Source organism: Pseudonaja textilis, chromosome 6, assembly GCF_049901715.1.
Source record: "Pseudonaja textilis isolate UNSWEBS1 chromosome 6, rPseTex1.2, whole genome shotgun sequence".
Lineage (NCBI taxonomy): Eukaryota > Metazoa > Chordata > Lepidosauria > Squamata > Elapidae > Pseudonaja > Pseudonaja textilis.
Window position 1 is genome coordinate 17568081 of NC_141995.1, and position 26219 is coordinate 17594299.

Genomic DNA, 26219 nt, shown 5'->3' on the forward strand with positions numbered 1-26219 from the left:
CTAAAATACACAGGAACCATACCTCAGTACAGAAAACACTCGAGCCATTTTCCCTATCGCCCGGATCTTGTTCCGTATAACTTCTTTTCGAGCTGCAGCTGTGGCTCCTATAAGGAGAAAAGAAAAAAGAAAAAAATAATAATTTTAAGATTATTTTAGAATACCTGAACTCCAAGAACCTATAATAGATACATTTCATCCTCCACCAGACGTTTCCCATAATTCTATAATTTTATTTTTATTATATTTTATGTGTGCATAAATTACCAGCAGCTGTTTGCTTTTTCTGTTTATTACAACCTGGATTTAGGCTTTGAATTATTTTTATTCTTTTACAAGACACAAATAATAGACTACAATGCAATGGTTTTATGAAATAAACTGTCATTTTTAAAATTTAATTTAAAACTGTACAAGTTAGAACATTTTAGAACAGATTTATTATCTTTCCACTTGGGTTACATGCAGTTAACTTATATATCAAATGATACTTTAACATGTACAATTCTACTGGTTCTCAGAATGCTTCCCCCTGCTTTTTGAAATATTTACTCTTTCCTTTATCAGTCTGTATTTTAATAAAAAAACATATACTGAACTGCCACTGAGAAAGTATTATAGTCTGCAATTTATACTTCAAACAACTGTGTCTGTGTGGTATATATTTGAGGAACTGAAATTAAGAGTTAATTGGTCAGGTGGCTTTTCAGGGAATGCTTGCATAAAAACTTCAAAAAAAAACTGTTATTTACATCTAACTGGGAAGCATAGAACTAGCTGCTTTGCACATTACATATATGTGTAATGTGTTAAGGCAGATAGCTTACATTTTTAAGAGATTGGACAACCATTTGTATGAAATAATATAGGGTTTCCTTCCTGAGCAAGGGGTTGGATTAGAAGACCTCAAAGATTCTTTCCAATTTCTGTTATTCTAATGTAATATATGTACCAGTTCTTTATCAAATAATTCTGTCCTTCCTGAATTTTTATCAAAAATTCTCAGAAAAAATAATGTTTATTTTTGACCTGTGTCTCGGACCATACACGAAAATTAATCTCAAACATTTGTACATAGAATTTGAACATAATTTTCAATCACCTGAAAATATATATGTAACGAATTATTACAGAGCACTAGTTCAAGATCATGTTTTAATGACTGAAAGAAAAGCCTCAAAATGTTTGACTTCTGACTGGGATATCTTTGTGGCAAATGATCCATGTGAAAAATGAGAAATTACATTGATAATGTTCAGTCAGCTAACTACCAAACTACCTGTGCCTGATTAATTTTAAACAAGATTGTATTTAGAGATGAAAAAAAACCCATAAGTATCATAAAATAGTCCGTAATTTTTAAAATAAACATTTGAAACAAGGATTATTATTGAAAGAAAAAATTAAGGGTTTTTTTTTGGGGGGGGGGGAAATCAAGCCGTAGAAAACAAAAGGAGTTTCACATTACCAGTATTTAGCAACTTTGGAGTATAAACTATCTTTAAGGCCTTTGCAAATATTAAAGTATATATTACAGCTTTTCTCTCTATCAGAACAAATAGTTTTTGTTAATTTCTAATGGCAGATTGGTGCTTCAAAAATATAAAATATAGGAGTTCCGGTCTGCAGCGCTTCAGGGCAGGCAGAAATCCGCGACTGTGCGCGGTTTCTGCCTGCGCTCGCTGCCGGAGTGCCATGAGCCACCTGGCTTCAGGGCTAGCCACCTCCGTAGAAGGTGGCGAAGATAGGGGGGTTCTGGCAGAGTCGAGAGATATCGCACCTCTCTTCTCTAGCCAGCTAAACCCCCTTTTCTGAAGGCAGCTGAGCGGCGGTCAGCAATGGCCGCCACATAGAAGCGCTCAGCCGGAAAAAGAAAGTGCAGGAGGAGTTGAGAAGAAGTGAAAGTTTTTTTGCTGACTGGGACAAAGCAACAACGAAAGTACCCTGGAACTTAAAATTTGCGAAAGACACATCGTTTCCAGAGATTTGCAAGTGGCGAATGGAAATTAAAAGGGAAAGTTTTTCTTTTTTTTCACTCTCCTTCCTAACATGACAGCGAATGGAAATGCAAGAAAAATCAGAAAAACCCGCATTGGCACTAATAGGTAATGAAATGCTAAAGGGATAAGGATTTCTGAATATTTTTTAAAAAAACTTTTTTGCTGTAAGTGGGAAGGGAGAGGAAAAGAATTGGAGCAGGATTTGGAAGTAAGGAGGAGATTGCCTGGAATTTCTAAGAATTGTTAAATACTAACAAGACTTCTAAAAGATACATTTTAACTGGAACTTTGTAACTAAACAGTAACCCCAGAAAGAGAAAGTGAAGAAAGAAGAAAGTGCTAAAAGAAATAGCTTATTTGGATTGTTTGATGACTTTGGGACTTTTGGGAACTATTTTTGACTAAGAACACTTGGGTAGTTGTTTTGGAAAAACTTTTTCTTTCTGCTATGGCATCACTTGTGGATGAATTGAAAATTGAATATAGAAAATACAAAGAAGAACAAGAAGAAGGGAAAGACTCTCTTTGCACTCTCTTTCAATTTTTAGAAATGGCGATTTGCCCCTATGAGAAACTGACTGCACAACAAGATGATTGGGACAAAGAAGAAGCCATCTTTGATGAACAAGTAACTTTATTTGGGGAAGAAAGGGAGAAAGAGGAAAAGAAAAAGGGGACTTTAAGACTTGAAAAAGCAACCAAAAAAGAGAAAAATAAGGTGAAAAGTGGATTTAATGTTGGAAAACAACAGAAAGGGGGAAAGCAGAAGAAGAAAAGGGAGGTGGAGAGACAAGGGGGTAAAAAGGGCAGGGAGAAGAACAAGCAAGGGAGGAAGGAAGGGATGAGAAGCCTTAATGGTGGGGAGCAAGATGTGAAGAAACAAGATTCATTTAGAGATAATGGGTAAATTTAATTGAAAAAGGGATTCTGCAAAGGTACATAAGATTCTATTCTTATATTGGTACTTAGAAATATTGTTAGAAAATTGGAAACAACATGTGATCAAAAATGGGATAAAATATTTAGTGTAACTTAGTGAAATTTTTGTGAATAAAAAGAAGCCAATGAAATAAATGAGAGAATTGAAGTAGGAGGAAATGGGAACATTTTAATGATACAATGATTTAAATACAATGATTTAAAATATGTGATGTGGGGGGGAAATAACTATGGAAGGTATAAGTGTTCCCATAAAAGTATGATATTCAATTGAAAAGTGATGTGTAAAATGTTTAAGATATAAATGAATATTAATATTAATGATTAGATTTGTATTGGCATTGATAGTTGCTTTAATTATATTATATACTTATAATTTTTTTCTTTTTATAAAATATAATGTATAATTTTAGAATGTACTAAACAGAATCCCAATGGAAATCATGTATTATATTAAGTATTATAAATTTAGGGGAAAGAGTTAAAGGCGTCATACTCAGTGTACAGGAGAAGTTTTGTTTAAAGAGAAAAGAGACATAGAAAGCTGGAAACAGAACAGATAAAGAATAATAAATATTATGATCTGAACTGAGATGAGATAAATAAAATAAAACTAAGAGAGTTAAAAGAGGTGAGAAGCTATATAGAAAATGGAAAATGGTAATAAGATAAGGAATGGTATATAAAATGAACATGAATTTGAATTTGTGTCTGTACGAAGAGATGTAACCTGGGATCAAGCAGCTTTCAGAAAAGATATTTTATGTTTTTATGTTTTGTTTGTTTGTATATTGTCTTTGAAAATCAATAAAATTTGTTTAAAAAAATATATAAAATATAAAGAATATCCTTTTTGTTTATGCTTTATTTACACAAGTAACAAGATAACAGAAAACAACACAAGAATGATGATTATCAGTGGTTATCACTGATCTGTCAACATAACTATGTTAAGTAACCAGTGGCATATATGGGGATTGCGGGAGGGATGTCACAAGTAAGGAGCACTACAATATCACAAAAGAAGCCCCTACATTTTTACATTATTGCAGGGTTGCATTTACATCTGAAAGCATAATTTCACCCAGAGCTACCTTGAGGTAAGGTGGGTGGCAAATAAATTTTATACATAAAATTGCAAAAAATTACATAAGAATAGGAAATAGCCTGACTGAGCACTGTTCTGAAGGTATCTGTTGCAGCATCTTTGAGGATACACACAGACACACGCAAACTCTGCTCAAAACAGGCTATTTCCTAATTTTATGTTGGTGTTAGACAACTATGCTGATTTGGATATTATCACATCCTTATCTTTTTTTTTTGTATCATGCCATTATAAAAGGAGAAGAAATGGCAGGGTTGCTTTAGGTACAAAACTCTTTTCTACCCAACATGGAAATATGGTTCTTAAAAGTAGAGGAGTGATCAATGAAAAAAATTCCTGAAATAATGGAAATGGTAAAAAAAAACCCAGAATGTTACTGTCAAAATAAATGATACAACTACATCAACATAAGGATTTATGTCAGGAGTTAAAGAAAGAAGGAAGTAGCTAGACTCAAATAAGGAAATTTTCTTTGAAAACTAGAATTGTACTTGAAGAACTGGAGAAGTAAGATATAAAACAATTCCTAGACTGAAGTTAAAATGTTTCTGAACTAGAATGTGAATGATATTGCATTTAGAACAAGATTTCGAACAAGATGCTTATCCCACTCCTGTCTTGAGTTCCCTTTGAAAGATTTATTTGCTTCTCAATAAAAGAAATAGTATAAAGACTTTATAAGCAAAATTGATTACTGGATTTTTACCTGGAAAATATGAAATGGCATTTCTTTTTTAATTAACTCTTTATAAGAAATAAAAATAATTTACTTTCTAAAAGTGTAATTGTGTAAATCAAAGATAAAGCAAAAAAATTAATTTTTATAGCCAATTTTAGTTTTAAAGCCATAGTTAGATATATTAAGATTTCTTATTCAAGAAAAAGAAAATATAAAAATTTATAAATTTCCATGACAATGTCAAAAGTGTAAGACATGTATACAAAAAATTCACAAGAGTCATAGAGAAAATAGGGGATCTAATTAATTGGATTCAAGCAGAAACTATTTATCTTTTTAAATCACAATATGAAAAAAGAAATTATAATAAATAAATAAAATATTAGGCTTAATGTAAGATAAGAAATAATGCTGCAATTCACACAAATTAAAATAATGAATAAAATAGTAACTTTTTCAGTGAATATTATGTATTGACATAATATGATAGGGATATAATAGAAATAAATGACAAGTTTCTTTTCAAATAAAATACTATTCACTACAATGTATAGTATTTAAGTGGACATGCATGTAATTCATGGAGTCAACCAACAGCCATCCTGAAATATTTCCAGCTCAAAAACTGTATACAAACTGGATAAATTTGAGCAGGAGAGAGAGAGAGAGAGAGAGAGAGAGAGAGAGCGGGGAGAGATAAACAGACAGAGAATATACTTGAGAAAGATAACTAAAACATGCATATAGAGGAAAGATGCTAAAACAGGCAAAGTGCATACATCAAAGGAAATTATCCACCACAAAAACCTATGGGTTTATTTATTTTGTGCAGAAAATGTAATGAAACAAACTAGCTTCTGAATTCAAGCCGATTTGACCAGGATTTAAATTGATCTGCATATCCTTAAAATTATATTTTTTATTCTTAATGTTATCCTTTAGAGGGAGTTAAAAAATTATTAGGGCAAATCAAATTTCTACAATGAACTAGAGATACACAGGATTTACAAGTGCTTATTGTAGTAATAAACTGCTGAACAATTGTATATGTTTAACAAAGTTCCAGATTCACTGGAGAAAATTATCTCTATTTTCAAATGCTTTATTAAGTGATATCATACAAAATAAAAATACCTTAGATGGGAAAAAGTGAAACAAAAATTATTATCATGTGAGATTATATATCATGTATCTGTAGTCATCCTGAATCAAGACTTAAAAATATGGTTCAAAATTCTTAATACACCTCTAAAATGTATATTGTAAAAATGGTATGTTTTCTCTTAATCTCTTGCAGTGAAGCACTTACCTTCTGCTCTTTAGAAATTTGATATGGACAATAAATTTACCAAATGAAGAGGATACAAAATATATACACGATACGACAGATTTAGACATGAAAATGGATATCAGAATTTGAAAATGTTTATAGGGCACCTATTTAGGACTGTCATAATTAAAAACACTTTTAGTAATTTCTTTATCAGAAAAAGTAAGAATAAATGAAGAGTCAGAAAGAAAGAAATCTATATGACAATTCTGTATTATTTATGAACAAACCAGTGAAAAAGTTTGGAGATTTTGTTGAGCAGGCTTAGATAATTTTGACGAGTATCTAGATTTAAGTTTGGAAAAAAATGGATTTAAATTAATTCAAGTAACTCAGGGTTGTCAAACTTACAGCTTGCAGGCCTGATATGTCATGTGCTTGCCACGCCCATGCCTGGTTTAGCGAAGGAGAAAAAAGTCCCGATATGTCACGTGACGATGCTGTGACGATGTGAGTTTGACACCTTGAAGTAACCGATGTCTGTGGAGATTCTCAGTCATCCAGGTCATGATTGTCCCAAAGGTGCTTTTTCAAGAAACAACTTGATTTTCTGATTTTTTTCTTTGAAGATGTTTCGCTTCTCATCTAAGAAGCTTCTTCAGCTCTGACTGGGTAGTGGGGAATGGAAGGATTTATACTCCTTGCAGACAGCTGGATAGCTTCTTGGATGAGAACGTCTTCAAAGAAAAACTAGAAAGTCCAGTTGCCTCTTGAAAAGGCACTTTTGGGGTTAAGTAACTGATGTTGCTTTATTAATATGGAGAGTTTTTTTCGGGGAAAAATGGCTTTGTATACTTTGGCCTGACCAAAAAATATCATCTTTAGTTTTTTTCCCAGCTACATTTTATTATTTTGAATATTTTTATGTATTCATGACCACTATTTTTTTAAAAAAAATCTGATACAGTGGGGAAAAATGGAATTGCAGCCAAAGTTGTTAGTCATTAAATTTAATGTGAATAGATAGAACCCCTGTAAAAAAATATTATAGTTCACTTTTGATGCATCTAAAATACTCTGATGATACACAAATGAACTAGGCTATTATCAAATGCTATATTGTTGAACAAGTATGCAATGCATGTGATAAATTCAATAATAGAGTTATGACAGATTTATCTTTGCTTATATTGTTGCATACAGAAAAATCTGAGAATAAAGTATACCATAATGTGTTTTGAGTTAGGATATTGGGTGAAACAGTATAAATAGTATTAGAACAAAGAATACAAAGAATAAAAATAAATTGAGATTTCTAAAGAAATCACAACCAAATATATTCCAGCTATGTAGAGATAAAACATTTGTTTGCTAAATAGCTCAGAAAACATGGATTATTTGAAAGTATTTTCGAATTGATATATTTTTAGCTACCTTTACAAATGAATTGGTGAAATGAAGATTTACCAGTGCATATTAAACAAAGGAATGATGAATAGAAATGAGATTTAAATTTTACAATCCTGATCTAAACAATAAATGTAAACCAAAGTTTTAAAGACATAAATATATTTGGAAGAAGCTAAAACTGATTTTCAGGGTAGGATTGGAAAAATGAATCATAAATGCAGCAAAATAATTTATGCAATTTTTTTAGTCAGAGAAAAAGAAAATAGGCAAAATATTACACAGGAAAGTTTAAAGAAACTAGAAGATGCAGTTAAAAGAAAATTACAGATACCTCTGAAATATGTATTATAGGAAAGAAAGAATAAAAACGGATTATATAAAGGGAAAGGAGACCTGCTAGACTGAACACTTGAAAGTGAAGGTATAACATTCACTTTTACATTGTGATGACTGATAAAAGTAGGTAGCTTTTCTTCTGCAATATTTTGTTTCAATAATTTTATTCTGCAATAAAATCTATAAAGATTCTTTAGTGGTTTTTTTTAAAAATTCTACTTTTAGCAACCAAGAACTGTTTTAGTTTCTTAGCAATTTCTCAACAATAACAAAATCTCACTATATAGTCGTCCTGCCACTAATATATCTCTATGCAATTTGGGACAAGAATGGATAAATCCTTTAAAAATTTGGTCTAGGCTCAGATAACACTGCAAACTGGATCTCATATCTTAGTACTTATACTGTGGACAGACTAGAAGAGAAACGTAAAATGGAGGACACATAAATTGGACTATTTATTTGAGGCAGGCTTGCAAATAATAACTTTTCTATTGGGGATGTGCAGAAATCTGAATTTGTGGGGCAAATGGTGATTCTTACATGAAGTGGGCACATACATCTCTCACAGCTCCTTTTTATAAATCCCATAAGAGAGGAATTAACGTCTAAATACTAATTTTCTGAGAAATTCATTTTATTATTTATTTATAAAATTTATTGCCCGCCCATCTTACCATATGGTAGCTCTGGATGGCTTACAATCATAAAATATATATCTATATGCATACAATTAAAACATAAATAATTAAAATCAACATTAAAACCTAAGAAGAGGGGGAGGGCAGAGAGGGATCTGTTGTTACGTGATCAACCACCTCCACTGCGCTGTTCTCCCACTGGCAGAACCACATCTTTAGGCCCTTATGAAAGGATCGGAAGGTTGGGGCCAACATCACATTTGGGGAGGTGGGGGGTTAAGATGTTTCAGAGGGAAGGAGCAACAGCCCTCCTCTTGGATACCACCAGCCGGAATAATTGGCCTGAGGGGACCCACAAAAATACCTCCTCTATGGTACAGGCAAATCCCAAGGGGGTGAGATGGTCCCTTAAGTAACCTGGACCCATGCCACGAAGGGATTTAAATGTAGATGAAAGTCTTCTCCTCTATTGGCAATTTCCCGAGACTCTTGACTATCCAGCTGAGTTTCATAACCTATGTAGGAATTACAGGAAAGTAGAATATTTAATTTGTATATCAAGTCTTTTTATTAGGGACTGATCATAGAGATGGGAAGTTTGGGAGACTTAATGCAATGGGGAAAGTTCAGCCAGTGGTTCATTTCCTAGCTTCCTCTTCTCCAGAACAAAGGGAGCATATAAATCTGTTGACCACACTGCCAAGGGAACTGTACTGGGTAACAGCATTCTACTGGAAGGTCTTCTTCATTGCAGAGGAGATCGATGGGCAGCTTAAAAACTGGATGAAATTAAGCAAATAGTGATGGGAATGGGTGGGTTTTGATTTGAATCTTCGGCCACAACTGCTTCATTCTAAGAAAAGTTCCAAATATGGCCAATGACAAACAGGTTTTAAATTAAAGGGTATATTCTGCATCCTGATACCAAAAGGTCTATGTTGTACTGCTTAGTGAAAAGCTAGAGTTCTACGCTAAGGAAATGCTGTAGTTGGTGCTTTACTATAGACAAGTGTATATTTCAAAAAGTCAAAGTTGTCCTCTATCATGGCATTGCTTAAAGTATTGCAAGTGTATAAAATGTATTACAGAGTATAACAAAGCAGAACCCAGTACACCAAGTATTCAAATTGTCTTGTTAAAGTCTTGTTGGCAAATTTGTGTGCCCACTAAAGTTTAACACTAAATTATATATACTGAGCTGGTTTGTCAATGTATTAATTGCTATTAAATAAGAGCTTATTAACATCATAGCAATTGTAAGGTTTTTAGGCTAAAAGTTCTTCCACAGTTACTAAAAAAATAATAATTCAGAAAAACACCATGCAGTTAAAAATAGCAGTTTCCCTGAAACTAATTTGAAATATCCTGGTGTAACCAACTTTTAGATTTCTTTTAATTTTTCATGACTTTAACCAAGTTTCCATACCACTCATATGTTCCTAATGACATAACTTAGTATGATAAGCTGCAACCAGTCAGTTATTGTAATTTTGAGCAAACCATGCACAGAGTGGATAGTGGAAAACCACTTAATCAAGAAAGGTGAATCTTGATCTAACATCCAACCGGTTAAGAAAAGGTACTATGTGGGGGATTATTTGTATCAAAGCTGAAGGTTGTAAAGATTCAGCAGCCCCCATGCGGCATTTTTTTTTCTTTGAAGTACATTTTCACACACACACACACAATTTTTAACAAGGCAAATCTGTTTTAAGGATGCAAATATACCCCAATCAAGTTGACCGTTACGGAATTAGTCAATAGTGATCTATATCAGCTGAGTAGAAAATTGAGCAACCTATTTTGCTCTCATTGTTGTGTTACAAAAATTCTGATCAATTATGGACAATATGGGATGCTGTTTTGTTATTGTTTTACAATTGGGTGAGGGGGGGGGGGGCTACAGGATCCCCATACCTAGTCTAAATAGTCATTTGATTATTAGGAAAGTGCATATAATATGGAATACATTTTTGAGAATTTGGCAGGAAGATGAAAGTTTCTAAGAGTTAGCACTAGGAAAAGTTATACAACAACAAATTAAATATAAGCCTTTCTTGACCATTTAATAATACCTTTCTTCTGTGCATAAATAGGATCTTCTTATGAAATTCCAGAGTAGGGGGAAAAAGAAAACAGATCAATGAAGATAAGAGTTTTTTTTTAAAAAAAGAAAGGAGAACGAAGAAGGGTGTAATACAAGACAACATCAATGGGAAAGTAATACTTAAGTAATTCTGAAAAATAGAAAAGAAACAAATTAGACAGGGAACACTGAAAAGGAATAGAAAAAAGAATTATGAGAAGAAAAAACACACTTCAGCACAGCTTTGTTAGTAAACTTTGCAATAAATTAAAATGCAAGAAGATAATCAGAAGGCTGGTCCACTACTGGCCATGCTGCTTGGGTCATGCAATGATTCATTTAGGAGATCAAGTATGATAGGTTAACTGCAGGAGTACATAGATACTGAGAAATATGTTTCTCAGGAGTTTTTTTTTGCCATGTATATCTCCCAGAGTAATTTATTATATAATGGTGGGCCAGGAGCAGAGAGCATAGATTCATTCATTCACATCTGCGTCAAGCAATTCCTGTCTATAACTCTGATCTTTCTCATAACATGATAGTTCAGGGGTCTCCAATCTTGGCAACTTTAAGACTTGTGGATTTCAACTCCCAGAATTCCTCAGCCTATTGGCTGAGGAATTCTGGGAGTTGACGTCCACAAGTCTTAAAGTTGCTAAGTTTGGAGACCTTTGTGATAGTTGAAAGGGGAAGAAACAGCAGTAAGAGTCACGGAAAAAGAAACATGAACCTGTCTAATGCCCCTTAAATGAAAGACAGGAAATAAACACAAGATTTAAATAATAAGATTTAAATAAGATAATAAGATTTAAATCCAAACTTATTCATTTGGAATGAAGCAAACTAACTTCAAGGCAACCTATTCTCAAATAAAAATGTTTGAAGACCAGAGTCCAAAAACAATTTAAAAAATGCCACAGCACCTTAGAGATCTCTTTGTGTATTCCATCAACCCATTTGATTAATTATTGAAGTAGAGTCAAGGTTTTTTCTTTTCTTTCTAATGATGGACTTCATCATACTTTTTCCAGAAGACCTATTCAGCAGTTAGTTCTATAATGATTTGCATTTTTGTGCTGAAGGACAGTGACTCTTTGGTTACTGAATAAAGTAGCCATCAACACTTTCTGACATCTGCATATTCAGTAAGATTCTGAAAATGGGCTGCAACATGTAGAATCCTGATCAAGTAATTCAGTACCATCTAAACAACCATAAATTATATGCATCCTACTCTGGCCAGACATTTCAGGTCATGGCTTTTCTCGATAATTAGGCTCAATGACCTAAGAGAATTAATCTAAACTCTTTGATAACCATTCCTGGATACTGGGTAAAGTCTAAAGATAGCAGGAAGGAGATTTAGTTCAAGTATTTACTCAGCCAAAAAAACTCCTTGAATCTCTTCAATCAGTAATTAACTCTCAGGGTTGTTATGAGGATAAAATAGCAGAAATGAATACCATGTAAGCCTCCTTAAAAGCCCTGGAGAAAAGGCAAGATAAATATACAGCATTCATTATGACAGTAACTTTGAAATATAACTCTTCTTCACCTTCTACACCTAACCTAGTTTGGCTCTGTAACAATAGCATTTAATATATTCAACTCTGAATTTATATTTCAGAGTGCAACATCATATCTATATTTACTTTTATGGTTGCATTCTGGCTTTCTGCTCCCCTTTGGTTTCTCTTTAACTAGTTTCTTTCCTGTCTACTTCAGATGATGTATTTGAATAAAAAAAGCCACTAAAGATCAAATGAACATTAAAAATTGCAGGTTATGGCACTTTGAGATCCAATTCAGGATCCAGCTTTGGCTTCTGATTATTAATGCTGTAAGTTATAAAACAAGATGTGTTCCATATATAATAGATCATTGTCCTTTTCTCTGTTCCTGCTTTGTCACAGATAAAGTACAATAATAACAAAATTTGTTTGCAACTTTCAATTTATATTTCCCAATTTACATTTCTTCCTAATTTAACTTCTCTTGACGACATAATCAATGAATAATGGCACTATTTTATTGTATAGTGCCATAACTTATTTTATTACATAATCTTGTGATAATTTTCTTTAAATATTAATAAACTAGTCAGTAATTTATTCAACTATTTTTCTCAAATGCAGTTTTTTCCTTTCCTGAAAGTAATGGTAGATGTTCAGAGGCATCAATTGATGAAAGCTACATTATGCACCATAACCTTAGCCCACTTTGTACAAACATTATGATATTGTACCTGTCTGTTAAAGGGGTTAAGCTTTCATCTTTTGACTTTCACCCTGCAATGTTTCTTCATAAGCTCAGACATATCCCAAAGTAGTGTTCTACTTTTGTTTATTGTATTAGTATCAATTAAAAAAATAGTGAAGTGGTATTTTTAACACTCAAGATATCAAAATCCTCCAAAAGGAATAATCTCTCACTTTCCTAGCTATTACGACAGCAAAAGAACTACATTTCTAACAATGTCATCTAGTGAATATCTGTCACAATTAAAAATGTTACAGTTACATTTCAATGAAATTAATCTAAGGAACAGAAAATTAGGCCAGATAATTAGCAAAATGTACTTCAGTGTGGCTGAGGGTGCAGAGAACAAATCAAGTTCTTTGCTATCAAGCTGTCTATCATGTAAGTGGGTAATTTTAATTAGTACTTAATTATTTCATTCATTTCCACCAAGTCAATATTCCTATTAATTAGAAAAGCAAGTCAAACTGTGAAAGCACTGTATAGGCTAGTTTCAGATACCCTGGCTCTGTATTAATTCATGTATACTCTGTATTAATTAACAAACCTTATATGCTGAAGAATAAATTAAATGGAATTAGAATCATTGTATGTATGCATTTATGTGTGTATGCGCACACATGTAAATGAATATTCTAAAATAAATGCTTGCATTTAATAATATCTACAAGTCTTTACTTCTAGTCCGCAATCTTGAATTATTAACATCTAAATAGATTTCTTCAAATATATGGCTCTTATTGCATGGTATGGAATAATATTATTCCACCATTTGACTACAATGTTGTTTATAACTCTTTGACATTAAGCATTCTTAGGGCTAAGTCAAAAGCTATTTTCTTCTCATGCCAATTAGCAGTTTGTGAAGTTATTATTTCAATCATAGCTGCATCTCTGCAAGTTTTACCTCTTCTTTATTTTCAGGCTTTGTCTCACTTGTTTGTTTATCTGACCAGCTAATTCAACTGTGTGATTTTGCTCATAACATCATGACCTCCAGTGTGATGACATTCACAAGTATCTATCACCCAATAATGTGGGTGGTCAAGGTCAATTAGATAAAATAATAAGAGTCTGAAGATGAATAAAAGCAGTAACTAGGAAAACAACAAGATGAAAAACACAATTTCTTCTTTGGCTTGGTTTCGTCAAAAACATGTTTGGCAAATCTGAATACATGTAGTTCTCGATTTACAACCACAACTGGGCCCAACATTTCTGTTGCTAAGCAAGACAGTTGATAAGTGAATTTTGCCTGATTTTATGGCCTTTCTTGCCACTGTTATTAAGTCATCCACTGCAGCTCTTAAGTTAATAACATGTTGGTTAAGTGAATATCACTTTCCTCATTTACTTTGATGCTCATAAGGTTGCATGGCCCTGGGGCACTGTAACTGTCTTAAATATGAGTTAGTTGCTAAGCATTTGATCATGTGACCACAGGAATGATGCAACAGTCATAAGTGGGGGGAAATGGTCATAAGTCACATATTTCAGTGCTGTTGTAACTTTGAATGGTCACTAGACAAATTGTTGTAAGTTGTGGACTATTTGTACTTACAAGGCCAATTCTTTTATCAAAAAGAATTAGGAGGAAAACAAATGATGGTAGGGAAGTGAGAAGAAAAAACAACAGCTGAAATAAAATTATAAACAGTCATAGTTATGTGATTTTCCATGTAGCAACTATGTTATTTAGCTATCAAGTTGTCAATCCCAATTGTAGAAGTTTAAATGAGGATCACCTATACTGCATCTTATTTGGCTTTTTGGTATTTTCTATAAATTTGCCAGATATACTATACAAAAAAATCAGTACAAATATGCTATTCTCATCAGATTATCCAAGATGGTGACCAGCAACTATGGAGTTGCAGCAAAAAAACCTGACTACACTGGACAATAAAGATGTTGCTTTCTGAACACTTCGGGAATTAATAATGTAATCTGTAATTTAATCTATCACCTTCCATTTTATAGAAATCTGTTTTTGCAATTTCTTCTGCTCTCTCTATATCTACTAATTATTCTTGTGATTTGAATAAATAACCATCCTTTCAAAAAGTATTATTTATTACTTTGGAATGTTTAATTTTAAAAACCTCAAGCAATACACTTTAAATCAAGAAAGCAATACAAAATTGGTTTCTTGAATATTAGAGGAATAATAATTATCTCAAACTGCTGACTACTCTCTGAAAATGAGAGGCAGAGAAATAATATCAGCCATTTTTCATTAGGCAAGTACAATATTCAATAACAACTGAATCGTCCTAGAAGACCTATCAAGCAATAAATCATGAAACATCAAAAAGCTCTTTTTAGGCTAATATGAGAACCATGACTATTAAGTAGAAAGAAAAATTGCTGTGATTGTCATGTCATGGAGATTTTTTTTATATTTTATGATACTTCCACCTGTAATCTTTGAAACCTTGTTACTCCCATGTAGGATTACACATTGCTATTCAACAACTACATGAAACTATATCCAATAGTTCAGGGTAGGGTGTCACCAATATGTTGATGATACCCAGCTTACATCACCAACCCAGGTAAAACTGGAAAAGTGTGATAGCCCTGATCCCATGCCTGAGTAGATAAATCTCTCCAAGATGAAGTTGTCATACACAGGTGATTGACCTGGCTTGATCTCATTCCCCTCCCAAGAACCAACTGCAACTATGGAGACTTCGGGTCCTACTTGAGCAGTCTCTGATCCATAGGTAGTAGGCAGCTCCTGCTGTGGCTGATTTACTACCTCTATGGACCAAAAGTTTCTCATGATATAAACCACTAGAATTTAGACTACTGCAATGTACTATATATGTTATTTTCCTTGAACGTGTGTTGGTGTAAAATATAAATGACTTGTCTACAACTAGAGAGGGACTGATTTGATAGCATCTTACAACTGCTGCACTAGCCTTCTGACAAGTTTGTGGGTCCAGGTGTTCATTTTGAAGCCCTACATGGCCCAATACCAATATACTAATGGGACTATTTTTCCTGAATTTTACATCCCTTGTGAAATAAAGTAAGTGCGGTATTATTATAAGTATGCCTTCTCAGGAACAGTTCTATCTTATAGATCACTATCGTCCATGAGATAGGGAACTCTCATTTTACTTATCTTTCATATGGTGATTAAAACCATTTTATTCCATTGGTTCCATAGTGCACATGGCAGACCTTGCATGCCACTATAACTGTTTGGATATCAATGTGTTATTTAGTTTTTCCTGCAATCATACTCAATCTTTCAAAACAGTGATATATAAATTTAAATACAAATATATGAATACAAATAAATACATTACTTAGCTTGCTGTAATTTTCCCCTTGCAGAATTATAGTTGAATAATAAACTGGAACAATTTAATGGGAGCAGAGAAATGTAGAGTGTTTTAGCCATTAACCAGAAGCAATAGGAATTGCTTTTCAAGCAGGCACCAGGAGCATGTCATTCACCAACATCCTTACCAAAGACTATGCTATTGGAATCTGATATGATCTTTTGCATGGGGAAAAGTTGGTATATTTATTCATTACAAAGTCTAACAGATTTATTTCTTTCATTAAAAGAAACACAGTTCCCACTCTTGGCTCTGATATGCTGATTATTTCAACTTGCTCCATTCCTTTAGTTATTGTCTATGCAACTTATAGAGTATGAAAATTGTGTTGGTTAAGGTAGAAATTCACCACCCAAAATAAAGCTACTGCTCACAGTTGAAGCAAGGCAAACCAACTCAAAATTTGAGGATTTCGTCAAGATTATATGTAAATTTCTAGGAAGAAGAAAATAGTGGAATACTGTCTAAACTCTGTAATTCTACCTTCATTAAGGCTTCAAGATTACATTTATTTCAAAGAAGGAATATTGTATTTGTGGCCTTAACGCAGGGTTTTCAATGTAAAGTAATACACCACAACTCTGATCTAATAATCTAGTAACCCTATCAAAGAAAGAGACAGGGTTAGCCTGACATTATTCATTTGGCTCCCAGGCTCCTGTTAATTTTAGCCTGAATATCTAACAGCTTATTTGAATAAGCTTAATAATTTGTCTAAGACTTTATCTAGTATAGACATCAAGCTTGCAGACCTGCAGTTTTCTAGATCTACCTTTTCCCTTTTAAACATGGGAAAATATTTGTTCTTCACATTTCTAGATTCTCACTAGTCCTCCAGGAGTTCTCAAAGAATACCAGTTCTGGAAACCTCTGCTAGTTCTTTCAGCGCTCTTAGATCTATGAAACCTTGGACTATTGAATTCGTTGAAATAAACTGCATTCCCTCTTACCATCACCTTTGGTAGCCTAAGTTGTTTAGTTTTTGCTGAAACTAAGCTTTCCTATCATTGCACATTATTGTATCACCACTTGTCACCTCTTGTCACTATGGATCAACAGTCCTTTTGGCTTTCTTTTTATTTTGAATATATGCAAATAACTCTTTTTTGTTGTTTTGGGATTTTGCTGAAAGCTTAGCTCATTCTGACCTGTAGCTTTTCTGACTTAGTTTCAGTAGACTATTTTATATTCTTATGTATGTTCCATCTTTTTATTTCCTATATGACACTTTCTCTTCAACATTTTAGAGAGTTATCCATGCTAGCCTCTTTAATTTATCCCATTTCTTCTGGAGATTGTTTATATCTTTAGCATCTTTTCTGGATGTTTTTCTTTAAGCATTTGTAGACATTGCATATGACATATATTCCCTCTGAATTCATGAAGCATCACATTCTAATTTCAGTGTGCAGGTCTGACTTTATCAGGTACTCTCCTCCTCTGGATATTACAGTTATTCCCAGTTATTTAATTTATTATGTAAATCACCCAACTGAGATTAATGAAACATGATAAAAAAAAACCATAGCTAATGAAATGTGTGAATCAGGTCACTATTTGTAGATGATGCTATTCTTATCCCACAAGGGCATAAATGAAATTTTCTTTTCCAATTTCAAAGGTTCAAAGAGAACTATATTTCTAGCATAACCTTCTCCAATCTAATACTCTCAAGATATAATTATTTCTTTAGTTAGTATTTCTAATATAAAAGCTTTAGAAAATCTATAGTTTTTTATTACATTAATTTTTCTCAGGTTTTTTTTTTCCTTAGAAGTTCTTCAGATGATTATATTGAGTATTTTGAGAAAAATGAAGCTACACTACTCTACATGAAATAAACTCTCTCCCCTGTATCACTTAGTTTAAAACTTGTAGTTTACATAAATGACAAAATTCACACCATTTTGTATCAGAAATTTAGTATGGAATATAGAATTCCCAGTTAGCACAGCCATGAGTCATATTATCTGGGAAGTGGCAATTTTAAGCATCATACTCAAATAGCACTGGAAAGAGCAAAGACAGAAAAGGATGGCCTATATCATTAGTCTGAACATCTAGATTCTAGAAAACCTATGGATTCTGAACATCAGACTTAACTTCTTGAATGATTCCCCTTATGTTCTGTCCATGTTCCAAAATATCTGTACTAAGTTTATAATTTCTACACAATATGATCTTCTGTACTTAGAAATCTTGCAATGCACAGCATAGTCACAGAAAAAGTATTTTAGTATTAAATGCCATTTTGATTTGAAAAGAAGCAAATGGAACATTTTATGTTCACTCTTTCTCTACAAACCATGCATAAAAGCAAACACATTATCTGGCAAGGATATTATTTGAGGAAGCATGGATGAAATGAAATCTAGACTCTTTCTTCTGAAAGTCACCCTACGACTTTCCTTAAGATTAATAAACATTTTCAAGCACAAACGTTAATCAAGGCAAAACACCTGAATTGAAGGCACAATACACAATGCTTCTTACCATCAAAACCATCTTCCTCTGTTCCAAGTTCATCATCTGAGCAAATGTTCAGCACATTGACCAGCATCTCTGTTACTGTTAAGAAAAGCAAGTGGAAGATGTGAGATAATATGAGACAAGCTAAGATTCTCAGTGTAGAATGGCTGATAAAAATCACAGCATAAAGTTACATCTGGTATATAACAACTGCACAGAATTTAAAGCAAAAAATAGTGAGCAAAAAATAAAGTAAAAGCAAAATTTGTGTGAACAGAGTACAAGGTCCAAATTCTTAGGCGATTAATGAGGGATTATTGTACAGTTCAATGCTCAACAGAAGGGTGACTGCAAAAATACAACTCCTGTTTTAACAAATACATTCAGTCCTTCTTTTTGATGTCTGGCTTATAAATAGAGGGAAGTTCATGTTTCCTTTTGTTTCTCTCCCAAAAAACTTGATTAGTCAGATTAATTTGAAACGATGTTTGTGAGGTTGTATTGTTTTCCAGTAAAGTTGTGCTACTCACTCCTCACTCTCTTCTTCTCTCTCATCCACTAAGCACAAAGCTGAAGTAACTTAGCACTGCAAGTTACACAAAATAAAATATTTTAATTCGGTATCCATAAATATTTAAAAATAGAAAGAAGGCATTTCTGTTTACATGAACATGCTATGAAATTAGCAGACCTGAACTCTAGATGGCCATAAATGCAAGCTAAATGAATCCTTTAAGTGCTGTGTATCGACAATCTTTCATTCTCCTGGAAATGTGCTTATACTTCATGACTTTACTGGACTGATTGTTGTTGTTAGTTGTGAAGTTGTGTCCAACCCACCGCGACCCCATGAACAATGTTCCTCCAGGCCTTTCTGTCCTCTACCATCTTCTGGAGTCCATTTAAGCTCACACCGACTGCTTCAGTGACTCCATCCTGCCACCTCATTCTCTGTCGTCCCATTCTTCTATTGCCCTCAATCTTTCCCAGCATAAGGCTCTTTTCCAGTGAGTCCTTCCTTCTCATTAGGTGGTCAAAGTATTTAGAGTTTCATTACTGGACAGATAGGTAAGCCTAAAGGGTATTTATCAAATTATTTCTACTTGGAATAATTGAAAGAGAAGCAAAAACAATTTCTTAAACATGTAAAAGAGACAATGCTTATTTTTCCATAGCGACAAACTTAATTTGCTACTTCAGTAGGGAATTCACCCATTGCAGTGCTTTTCACAGAGGGTTAGTAGGATATTAACCATATTATTATAATCAGAAATTGGTCACCTTTTCATATTATATTTTTAGCTAGATTAAAGCTATACTAAGCTGCACAACTTAGAAACTGCACGTGCAATAAAGATTGTATTTTAGGACAAAGGTAAATTAAGAAATTGATAATTTTCTAATTAGGATTATAGATAAGTTTTAATGTTTTTTAATTAATCTTTTTATTTACTAAGTGATGTTATCAAAACTCTCAGACAATATCCTTGAGGGCAAAGTGAAGACATGAACATATAATAAAATTATTTGGAGATGTGAATTATTTTTGCATTTGTGATTTATCCTTCTGTTAAAATCAAGGTAAAAGGTTGTTGTAGGAGAAAAGTGAAATATTAAATCTATTCTTTTATACACCAAGGTAAAAAAAACCAGCTCAATCTCACTGCAAGCTAACCCAGTATAAAGTTATATATAATAAAGTTGTAGATCTACAAGGAAGTTGTAAACAGAAAAAAGGGAAGTGAATTAAAATTGTTTTCTTAAGAGAGTAGATAACCTTCATAGCTCAAAAACTAACTGTTTGCTCACTTCTGGATCTCACACAAACATATTTCATACAAACACACATGCCAACAAACAGAACAAAGTCATTTTGTCCAGATTTTGATCTATAAAAGGAAATGGATCATATACCGCAATTAGCTTAAATGATCCCAGTTTATTGGTTATATTCAGCCAACTATTGTTGACTGGAACTCTGCCTTTAGCCTGATTTTACACATACAGATAAAATACAAATGTCAAATGACCAAAATAAAATGGACACTGTCATTCTCTCTTTCTCCTTTACATAATCCCACTTGAGAAGAGAAAAGCATCTTTTGATTTGCTTCCCAGTGTTTGATTTTTCTAGGCCGAGGGTGTCAAACCCGCGGCTGGATGCGTCATGTGCTGGCCCTGCCCCCACCCAGTTTAGCGAAGGGGAAAAAAGTCCCAATACATCATGTGATGCCGCCATGACAACACAAGTTTGACACCCCTGTTCCAGGCTATTGTTGACTTGCATGGTTAGGTCTATTAACTCCCTTTTAATCTTTTCAATCCCTTGCCCTCTTGAAGTAAAATTCCCTTACTTTTTACTTTTTTACTACAAAGCCCAATTTGCAAAACTTCAATTTATCTATTCTTGTGCCCACATACTCCTGCCATATAATTGTTTCTCTATAGAAATCCAAGCTTCTGTTGGAAAATTATTTAGGTAGAGATATAGACTAATACCTTTACCACCCACCTCATAACAAGCATAGAAAAGCAACCTCACCTCACCTTTATCATTTGGCAACATCTGAAAAATTACTATGAAAAATGTAAACACCAAAGAACATCTACACTCTAAGTGCCTGGCTAATTTTTACCTACCTACTTCCTGTTTCCAAAATATCTCTTTTAACTCACACCAGCACAATTTAACTAAGCAAATTCATTGCATCTACTCTTAACATAGCTTCTTTTGTGAAGAAATTTCAGAAGGCCTTTTTTAAAAGTTTAACAGAGAAGCTTACAAACCTTTCTTCATAAAAGAAGCTTTGTTAAATGTAGGTACAATGAATTGGGAGGATAAAAGTTTCATAATTGGAGTTGGATGTTAGCTGGGCAAATCCACCTGAAATGACAGAGATTCATCTGATAAGAGTTTTACTGTACAATAATCACTGACAACTTGTCTCACTGCTGCTACTACTAATACTGTGGGGATATCTGAGATCAATTTAAGCTTGTTGATCTTAAGGATGTAGACAGAGTTTGCTGAAGTAGAACTCATATGTATATAGGAATGAAGAACTAAAATTAATAGATGTAATAACTATGTAGTAATAGCAGTAACACCATAGTTGCAGTTTCAACTCTACCACTGATATTTTCAAATACAGAAATAATGTCTTTGGACACACAACTAGTTGTCTTTTTTAGAGTCAAATTCCAATCAAAATAATTCAAGACACCATTACAACAAAAAGCAGCAATTATAATAATCATTTGAACATGCCACATGCATATATACTAATAAGGAATAGCAGAAAACAACTAAAACGTAATAAAAATATTTACCTGTGTCAAAAATATTAAATAATCTCAAAAATAGGTTAACATCATGGCAAAAACTGAGAAAGTGAAGTAATTTCATAGATACTGCTATGAAACAAACTGTTGTACTGCTATCAAAAAATATCCTGATACATATTACTGACATTTTTCATGACCTGATAACTTCCATCAGGCTTCCCTATTGAGTTTACTTGTGGGAATCAAGCAGGAAATTACCAGTCACAGATGGTTCTTGCTTAAAGACCCATGAGTTTCGATTAACAATGACAATGGAGACTGTTTTTGAAAAGCAATGTGGTCACATTGCACTTTACGAATGCACAGCTTTAGCAAGGGAAATTCATGCCCTAATTACACTGCTCACCACCATACTGTTGCTGTCATTATCATGCATAATCCATTGTCTTCACCTAGTTTCCCTCTTATTATGAGCCACAGTGGCGCAGTGGTTAGAGTGCAATACTTCAGGCTGCTTCTGCTGCCTGCCGGCTGTCTGCAATTTGGCAGTTCAAATCACACCAGCGTAAGGTTTATTCAGCCTTCCATCCTTCTGAGGTCAGTATAAAATGAGGAGCCAAATTGTTGGGGGAAATATGCTGACTCTGTAAACTGCTTAGAGAGGACTGTAAAGCACTGTGAAGGGGTATATAAGTCTAAGTGCTATTGCTATTATTCCTGACAACTTCTAACATCTCTGAATATCCTGGGTGATCAAATCAGCCAGTGTCTTTTCAGTAAAGAGTTTTTCCCTTTTAATCATTGATAAAACAATTTACATACCTTTTTCTCCCACAAATGGCAAAGACCAAGTAAAAACATCCATGAAATTTGGAAGCCAGTATGGATGAGGGGAACAATTAAACTGTCTGATATTCATAACGTTATTTTCATATTTCAATACTGCAGCTGCAAAAGGAAAAAAAACCATTTTAGCCGTTTAATAATATTTTTAATATAATCCATAAAAAAGTTTAGATGTACTGGTGGTTTCTTCATGCACTGTTGCAGTTATATATCCTGTCTTACAGAAAATTCCAGGTAAGGAGTGTGATTTCTATTTAATGTTACTTCTTTTGATACAGACTCAAAAGGAAGCTCTCAAGAACTGAGTTTTGTACTACCATTTGTACAATATGATGCATCATTACTTAGGTTTGAAATTTCTTGTAAACAGTTTTATATAGATTTATTTTAATCTTTATTCCTAATTATATATGTATTAATAAAATAATAAACATAATATAATTACATTTATTGTTTTTCTTTAAAAAACAATTACTACCCACCTGCCTTCAATTGAGGACCTGTATACTATGTGAGTCAAAAAGAGGGCTGTGAAAATATTTACAGATCCCTCACATCCTGGACATAAACTGTTTCAACTTCTACCCTCAAAACAATGCTATAGAGCACTGCACACCAGAACAATTAGACACAAGGACAGTTTTTTCCCAAATGCCATCACTCTGCTAAACAAATAATTCCCTCAACACTGTCCAACTATTTACAAAGTCTGCGCTACTACTGTTAATCTTCTCATCACTCCTTATCACCCATCTTCTCCCAACTTGTGACTGTATGACTATAACTTTGTCACTTGTATTCTTACGATTTATATTTCCTAGTATGATTTGATTGCTTATTGTTCCCTATGACTATTAAGTGTTATACCTGATGATTCTTGACTCTTGACGAATGTACCTTTTCTTTTATGTACACTGAGAGCATATGCACCAAGACAAATTCCTTGTGTGTCCAAGCACACTAGGCCAAAAAAGTATTCTATGCTATGCTATGCTATTCTATTTAATTCATAAATATAGAAATAGTACTTTTTATTACATATTCTGTTTGTACCTGGCTAGAAACCTGTAATAAATGTTATTTGAATTCTCAGGTATATTAGTTAATATATTAGGTATATACTAACTATATATATTAGCTATATTAGTTATTTCTTATTTCAATTTTAAGGCCACCAACTCCATATGACCTTTTCTGAAAAAATGAAATGAAAATAAAATATAAAAATAAAAAATACAATTAAAAACCCAAACAACAAAAAAGCAATTAAAGTTAAAGATGATGAAGTATGTTTAAACAAACTATTATGGCTTCAAAATTCCTGATAATGGTCTTAAGTCTCTTGTTTTAACTCCCCATTAATTATCTCGAAGTGAAATATTCTGCACTCTATTTGTAATCAGCAGTCACTGACTCAAGAACTAGGAAGATATTCTAAAATCTCAGGAAAAGATCAATGAGTGACAAAGTTCCTACACTTTTAGAAAATAAGCGATTAAATGAATAATTCATTTGAGAATCTATACATTACTAACAATACAACACATTAAAAATTTATGTTGCTGATACTGCAGTCCAATACTAGTGATTTTAAAACAACAATTTAAACTGTGTTTCAAAAAAGCTTTATTTCCTTTAAAAGCCAGGGGCAAAAAGGTGTTGTAGTCATTATCCAGAAAAGACGCACACTTAATAACCAATTACTGTGAAAATAACCAGTTATAGAGTTGCTAACAGAAAGCAACTATAGAGGAGGAAAATAATTGAATTCAATATGTTCCTACAGTGTTCTTTTCCATTAAATCCATAATATTTAAGTACTGCCAATTTTCAAATATTATGCAAAAGATTATTAGGCTGTCTAATTAAGCTTTAGAGAAAAACGTATCAATCCTTCCCAAATTTAATTCTAATCCAAACTACTAAAACAGGTAGTTGTATGATCTGATTGTTTCCAGTGTTCTAGAGCAGAAGTAAAATTACAATCATAGCAGAAATTTTGTTCAGACCCTAGTATTGTTCACTTGCCCTTTTTAATGCCATTCTAGTGATACATGGCACTTCAATTCCTTCTTTCTTTCAAATTTTCAGATAGAAAGAGAAGCTCAGGGCTAATAAATTTATATGAGAGGAATGCACATCAGACGAGGTATTAGCATCTTTTTGTACTCAGTTCTTTTGGCAGGCCATGTGCCAATTCCTGAGGCTCAGTTTGGCTTTCTTATCGGGGATGTGTTTGATCCTGTTAATCCTGATGAGGTAGACAGATTCCAGTTGGTGTTGCAGAATGCAGGAACCAATGGATTCCACAGCTCTTCCTTTGGAGGTTTCCTCAGGGCTCAACTATCTGACTACTTCTGTTTAAATATAAATCTGCTGACTGAGGTCATAGCATGGATATTACCCAGCTTTAAATCTCCCTTTCCCCCAACACGAACAAGTGGTGGAGTGGAAGACATGTTTCTGAGTGCAAATGGGATTCTGAATGGGGAAGAATAGGCTTTAGCAAGACAAAGTGGCCCTGGGTTGTAGGATCTCCTGGCTCTAGTGATCTTCCATCTTTGATTCTGGATTGTGCTACACCAAAATCTGAAATTGTTGATGATTATATACTGGTAGCCCGTGCTCTAGTTGCAAGGAAAGTTTGGACATTCTGTTACTGGGTAGACTAAGATGTGGTTCAATCATATCTGAAGTAATTTCACTTCCCCTTTTCTTCCTTTAATGAATTAATTCATGGGTTATTAGTAAAATACATAACTATATCCATACCTAAATAATGAAAATATCAGATGCAGTTAAGCAAAAGAAAAGAAAACTCAAATTTATCAACATTAATACTTTGTCACTATAAATTATGTCAAACAGTTACTGTCATCAAAGAAGAAATAGAAGTCAAGGAGTGAGTTATAATGAAAAGCATGCTGTGAGAGAAATGCTCTTACCTTTGTTATTGTATACATCTAGATAGTTTGGTGCTGAAAAAATTGTAATTAGTGATGGGAAGCCTGTTGTCTGGCTTTTCCTGTACATACGATACCTAAAACAAATTGCACAAGACACTTCATTAGTAATGTTATTTAGGCTAACTGTAATGTGTGCATGCCTGTTTCATGGATTTTGGTTAAACATTTTTCATATTTTATGTGCACACTTCATTTGCTGTTGGGTGGAAGTCAGTAAATTATAATTTCAGTAAATCTGGGGAGATCAAATAGTTAGGGTAAAACTGAGATACATACATATGGATAAACTAAAATTACATTAGTCATTAGTTTCTTCCGACATGGTAAAGGCATTTCAAGAAAACATGATGGAGAACACACAATTGAAGCTTCTTTCCCCTTTAGAACTGATAAGATTTTACCCTGGTTATTAAAAAATAAATAGTAATTCAGTCAAACTAAATGCTAAATTATTTATTTAGTTTGGCTCTCAAAAGTCCAGACCAAAGCCAATTAAAATTTATAGATAAAACTGTTTACTGAAAAAAACCCTATATCCAAAAACCAAATAAAAGCAAGCAAACTAA

The 26219-nt window shown here is 33.3% G+C and overlaps 1 protein-coding gene across 10 annotated transcripts in view; it reads right to left on the reverse strand.

Moving 5' to 3' along the window:
* Positions 1-26219, reverse strand: part of PPP3CA (protein phosphatase 3 catalytic subunit alpha) — a 197133-nt gene that overhangs the window by 11994 nt on the left and 158920 nt on the right. For 4 of the 10 annotated variants that reach the window (XM_087935939.1, XM_087935936.1, XM_087935943.1 and 1 more), the window contains exons 8-12: positions 25633-25727; positions 22664-22789; positions 18581-18655; positions 10459-10485; positions 23-107 (exon numbers count right to left, since the gene is read on the reverse strand). In XM_087935939.1, coding sequence (XP_087792065.1) covers positions 23-107; positions 10459-10485; positions 18581-18655; positions 22664-22789; positions 25633-25727 — 408 coding nt within the window. The remainder of the gene's footprint in view (positions 1-22; positions 108-10458; positions 10486-18580; positions 18656-22663; positions 22790-25632; positions 25728-26219) is intronic. The other 6 variants (XM_026698277.2, XM_087935938.1, XM_026698278.2 and 3 more) reach the window with 2 other exon arrangements.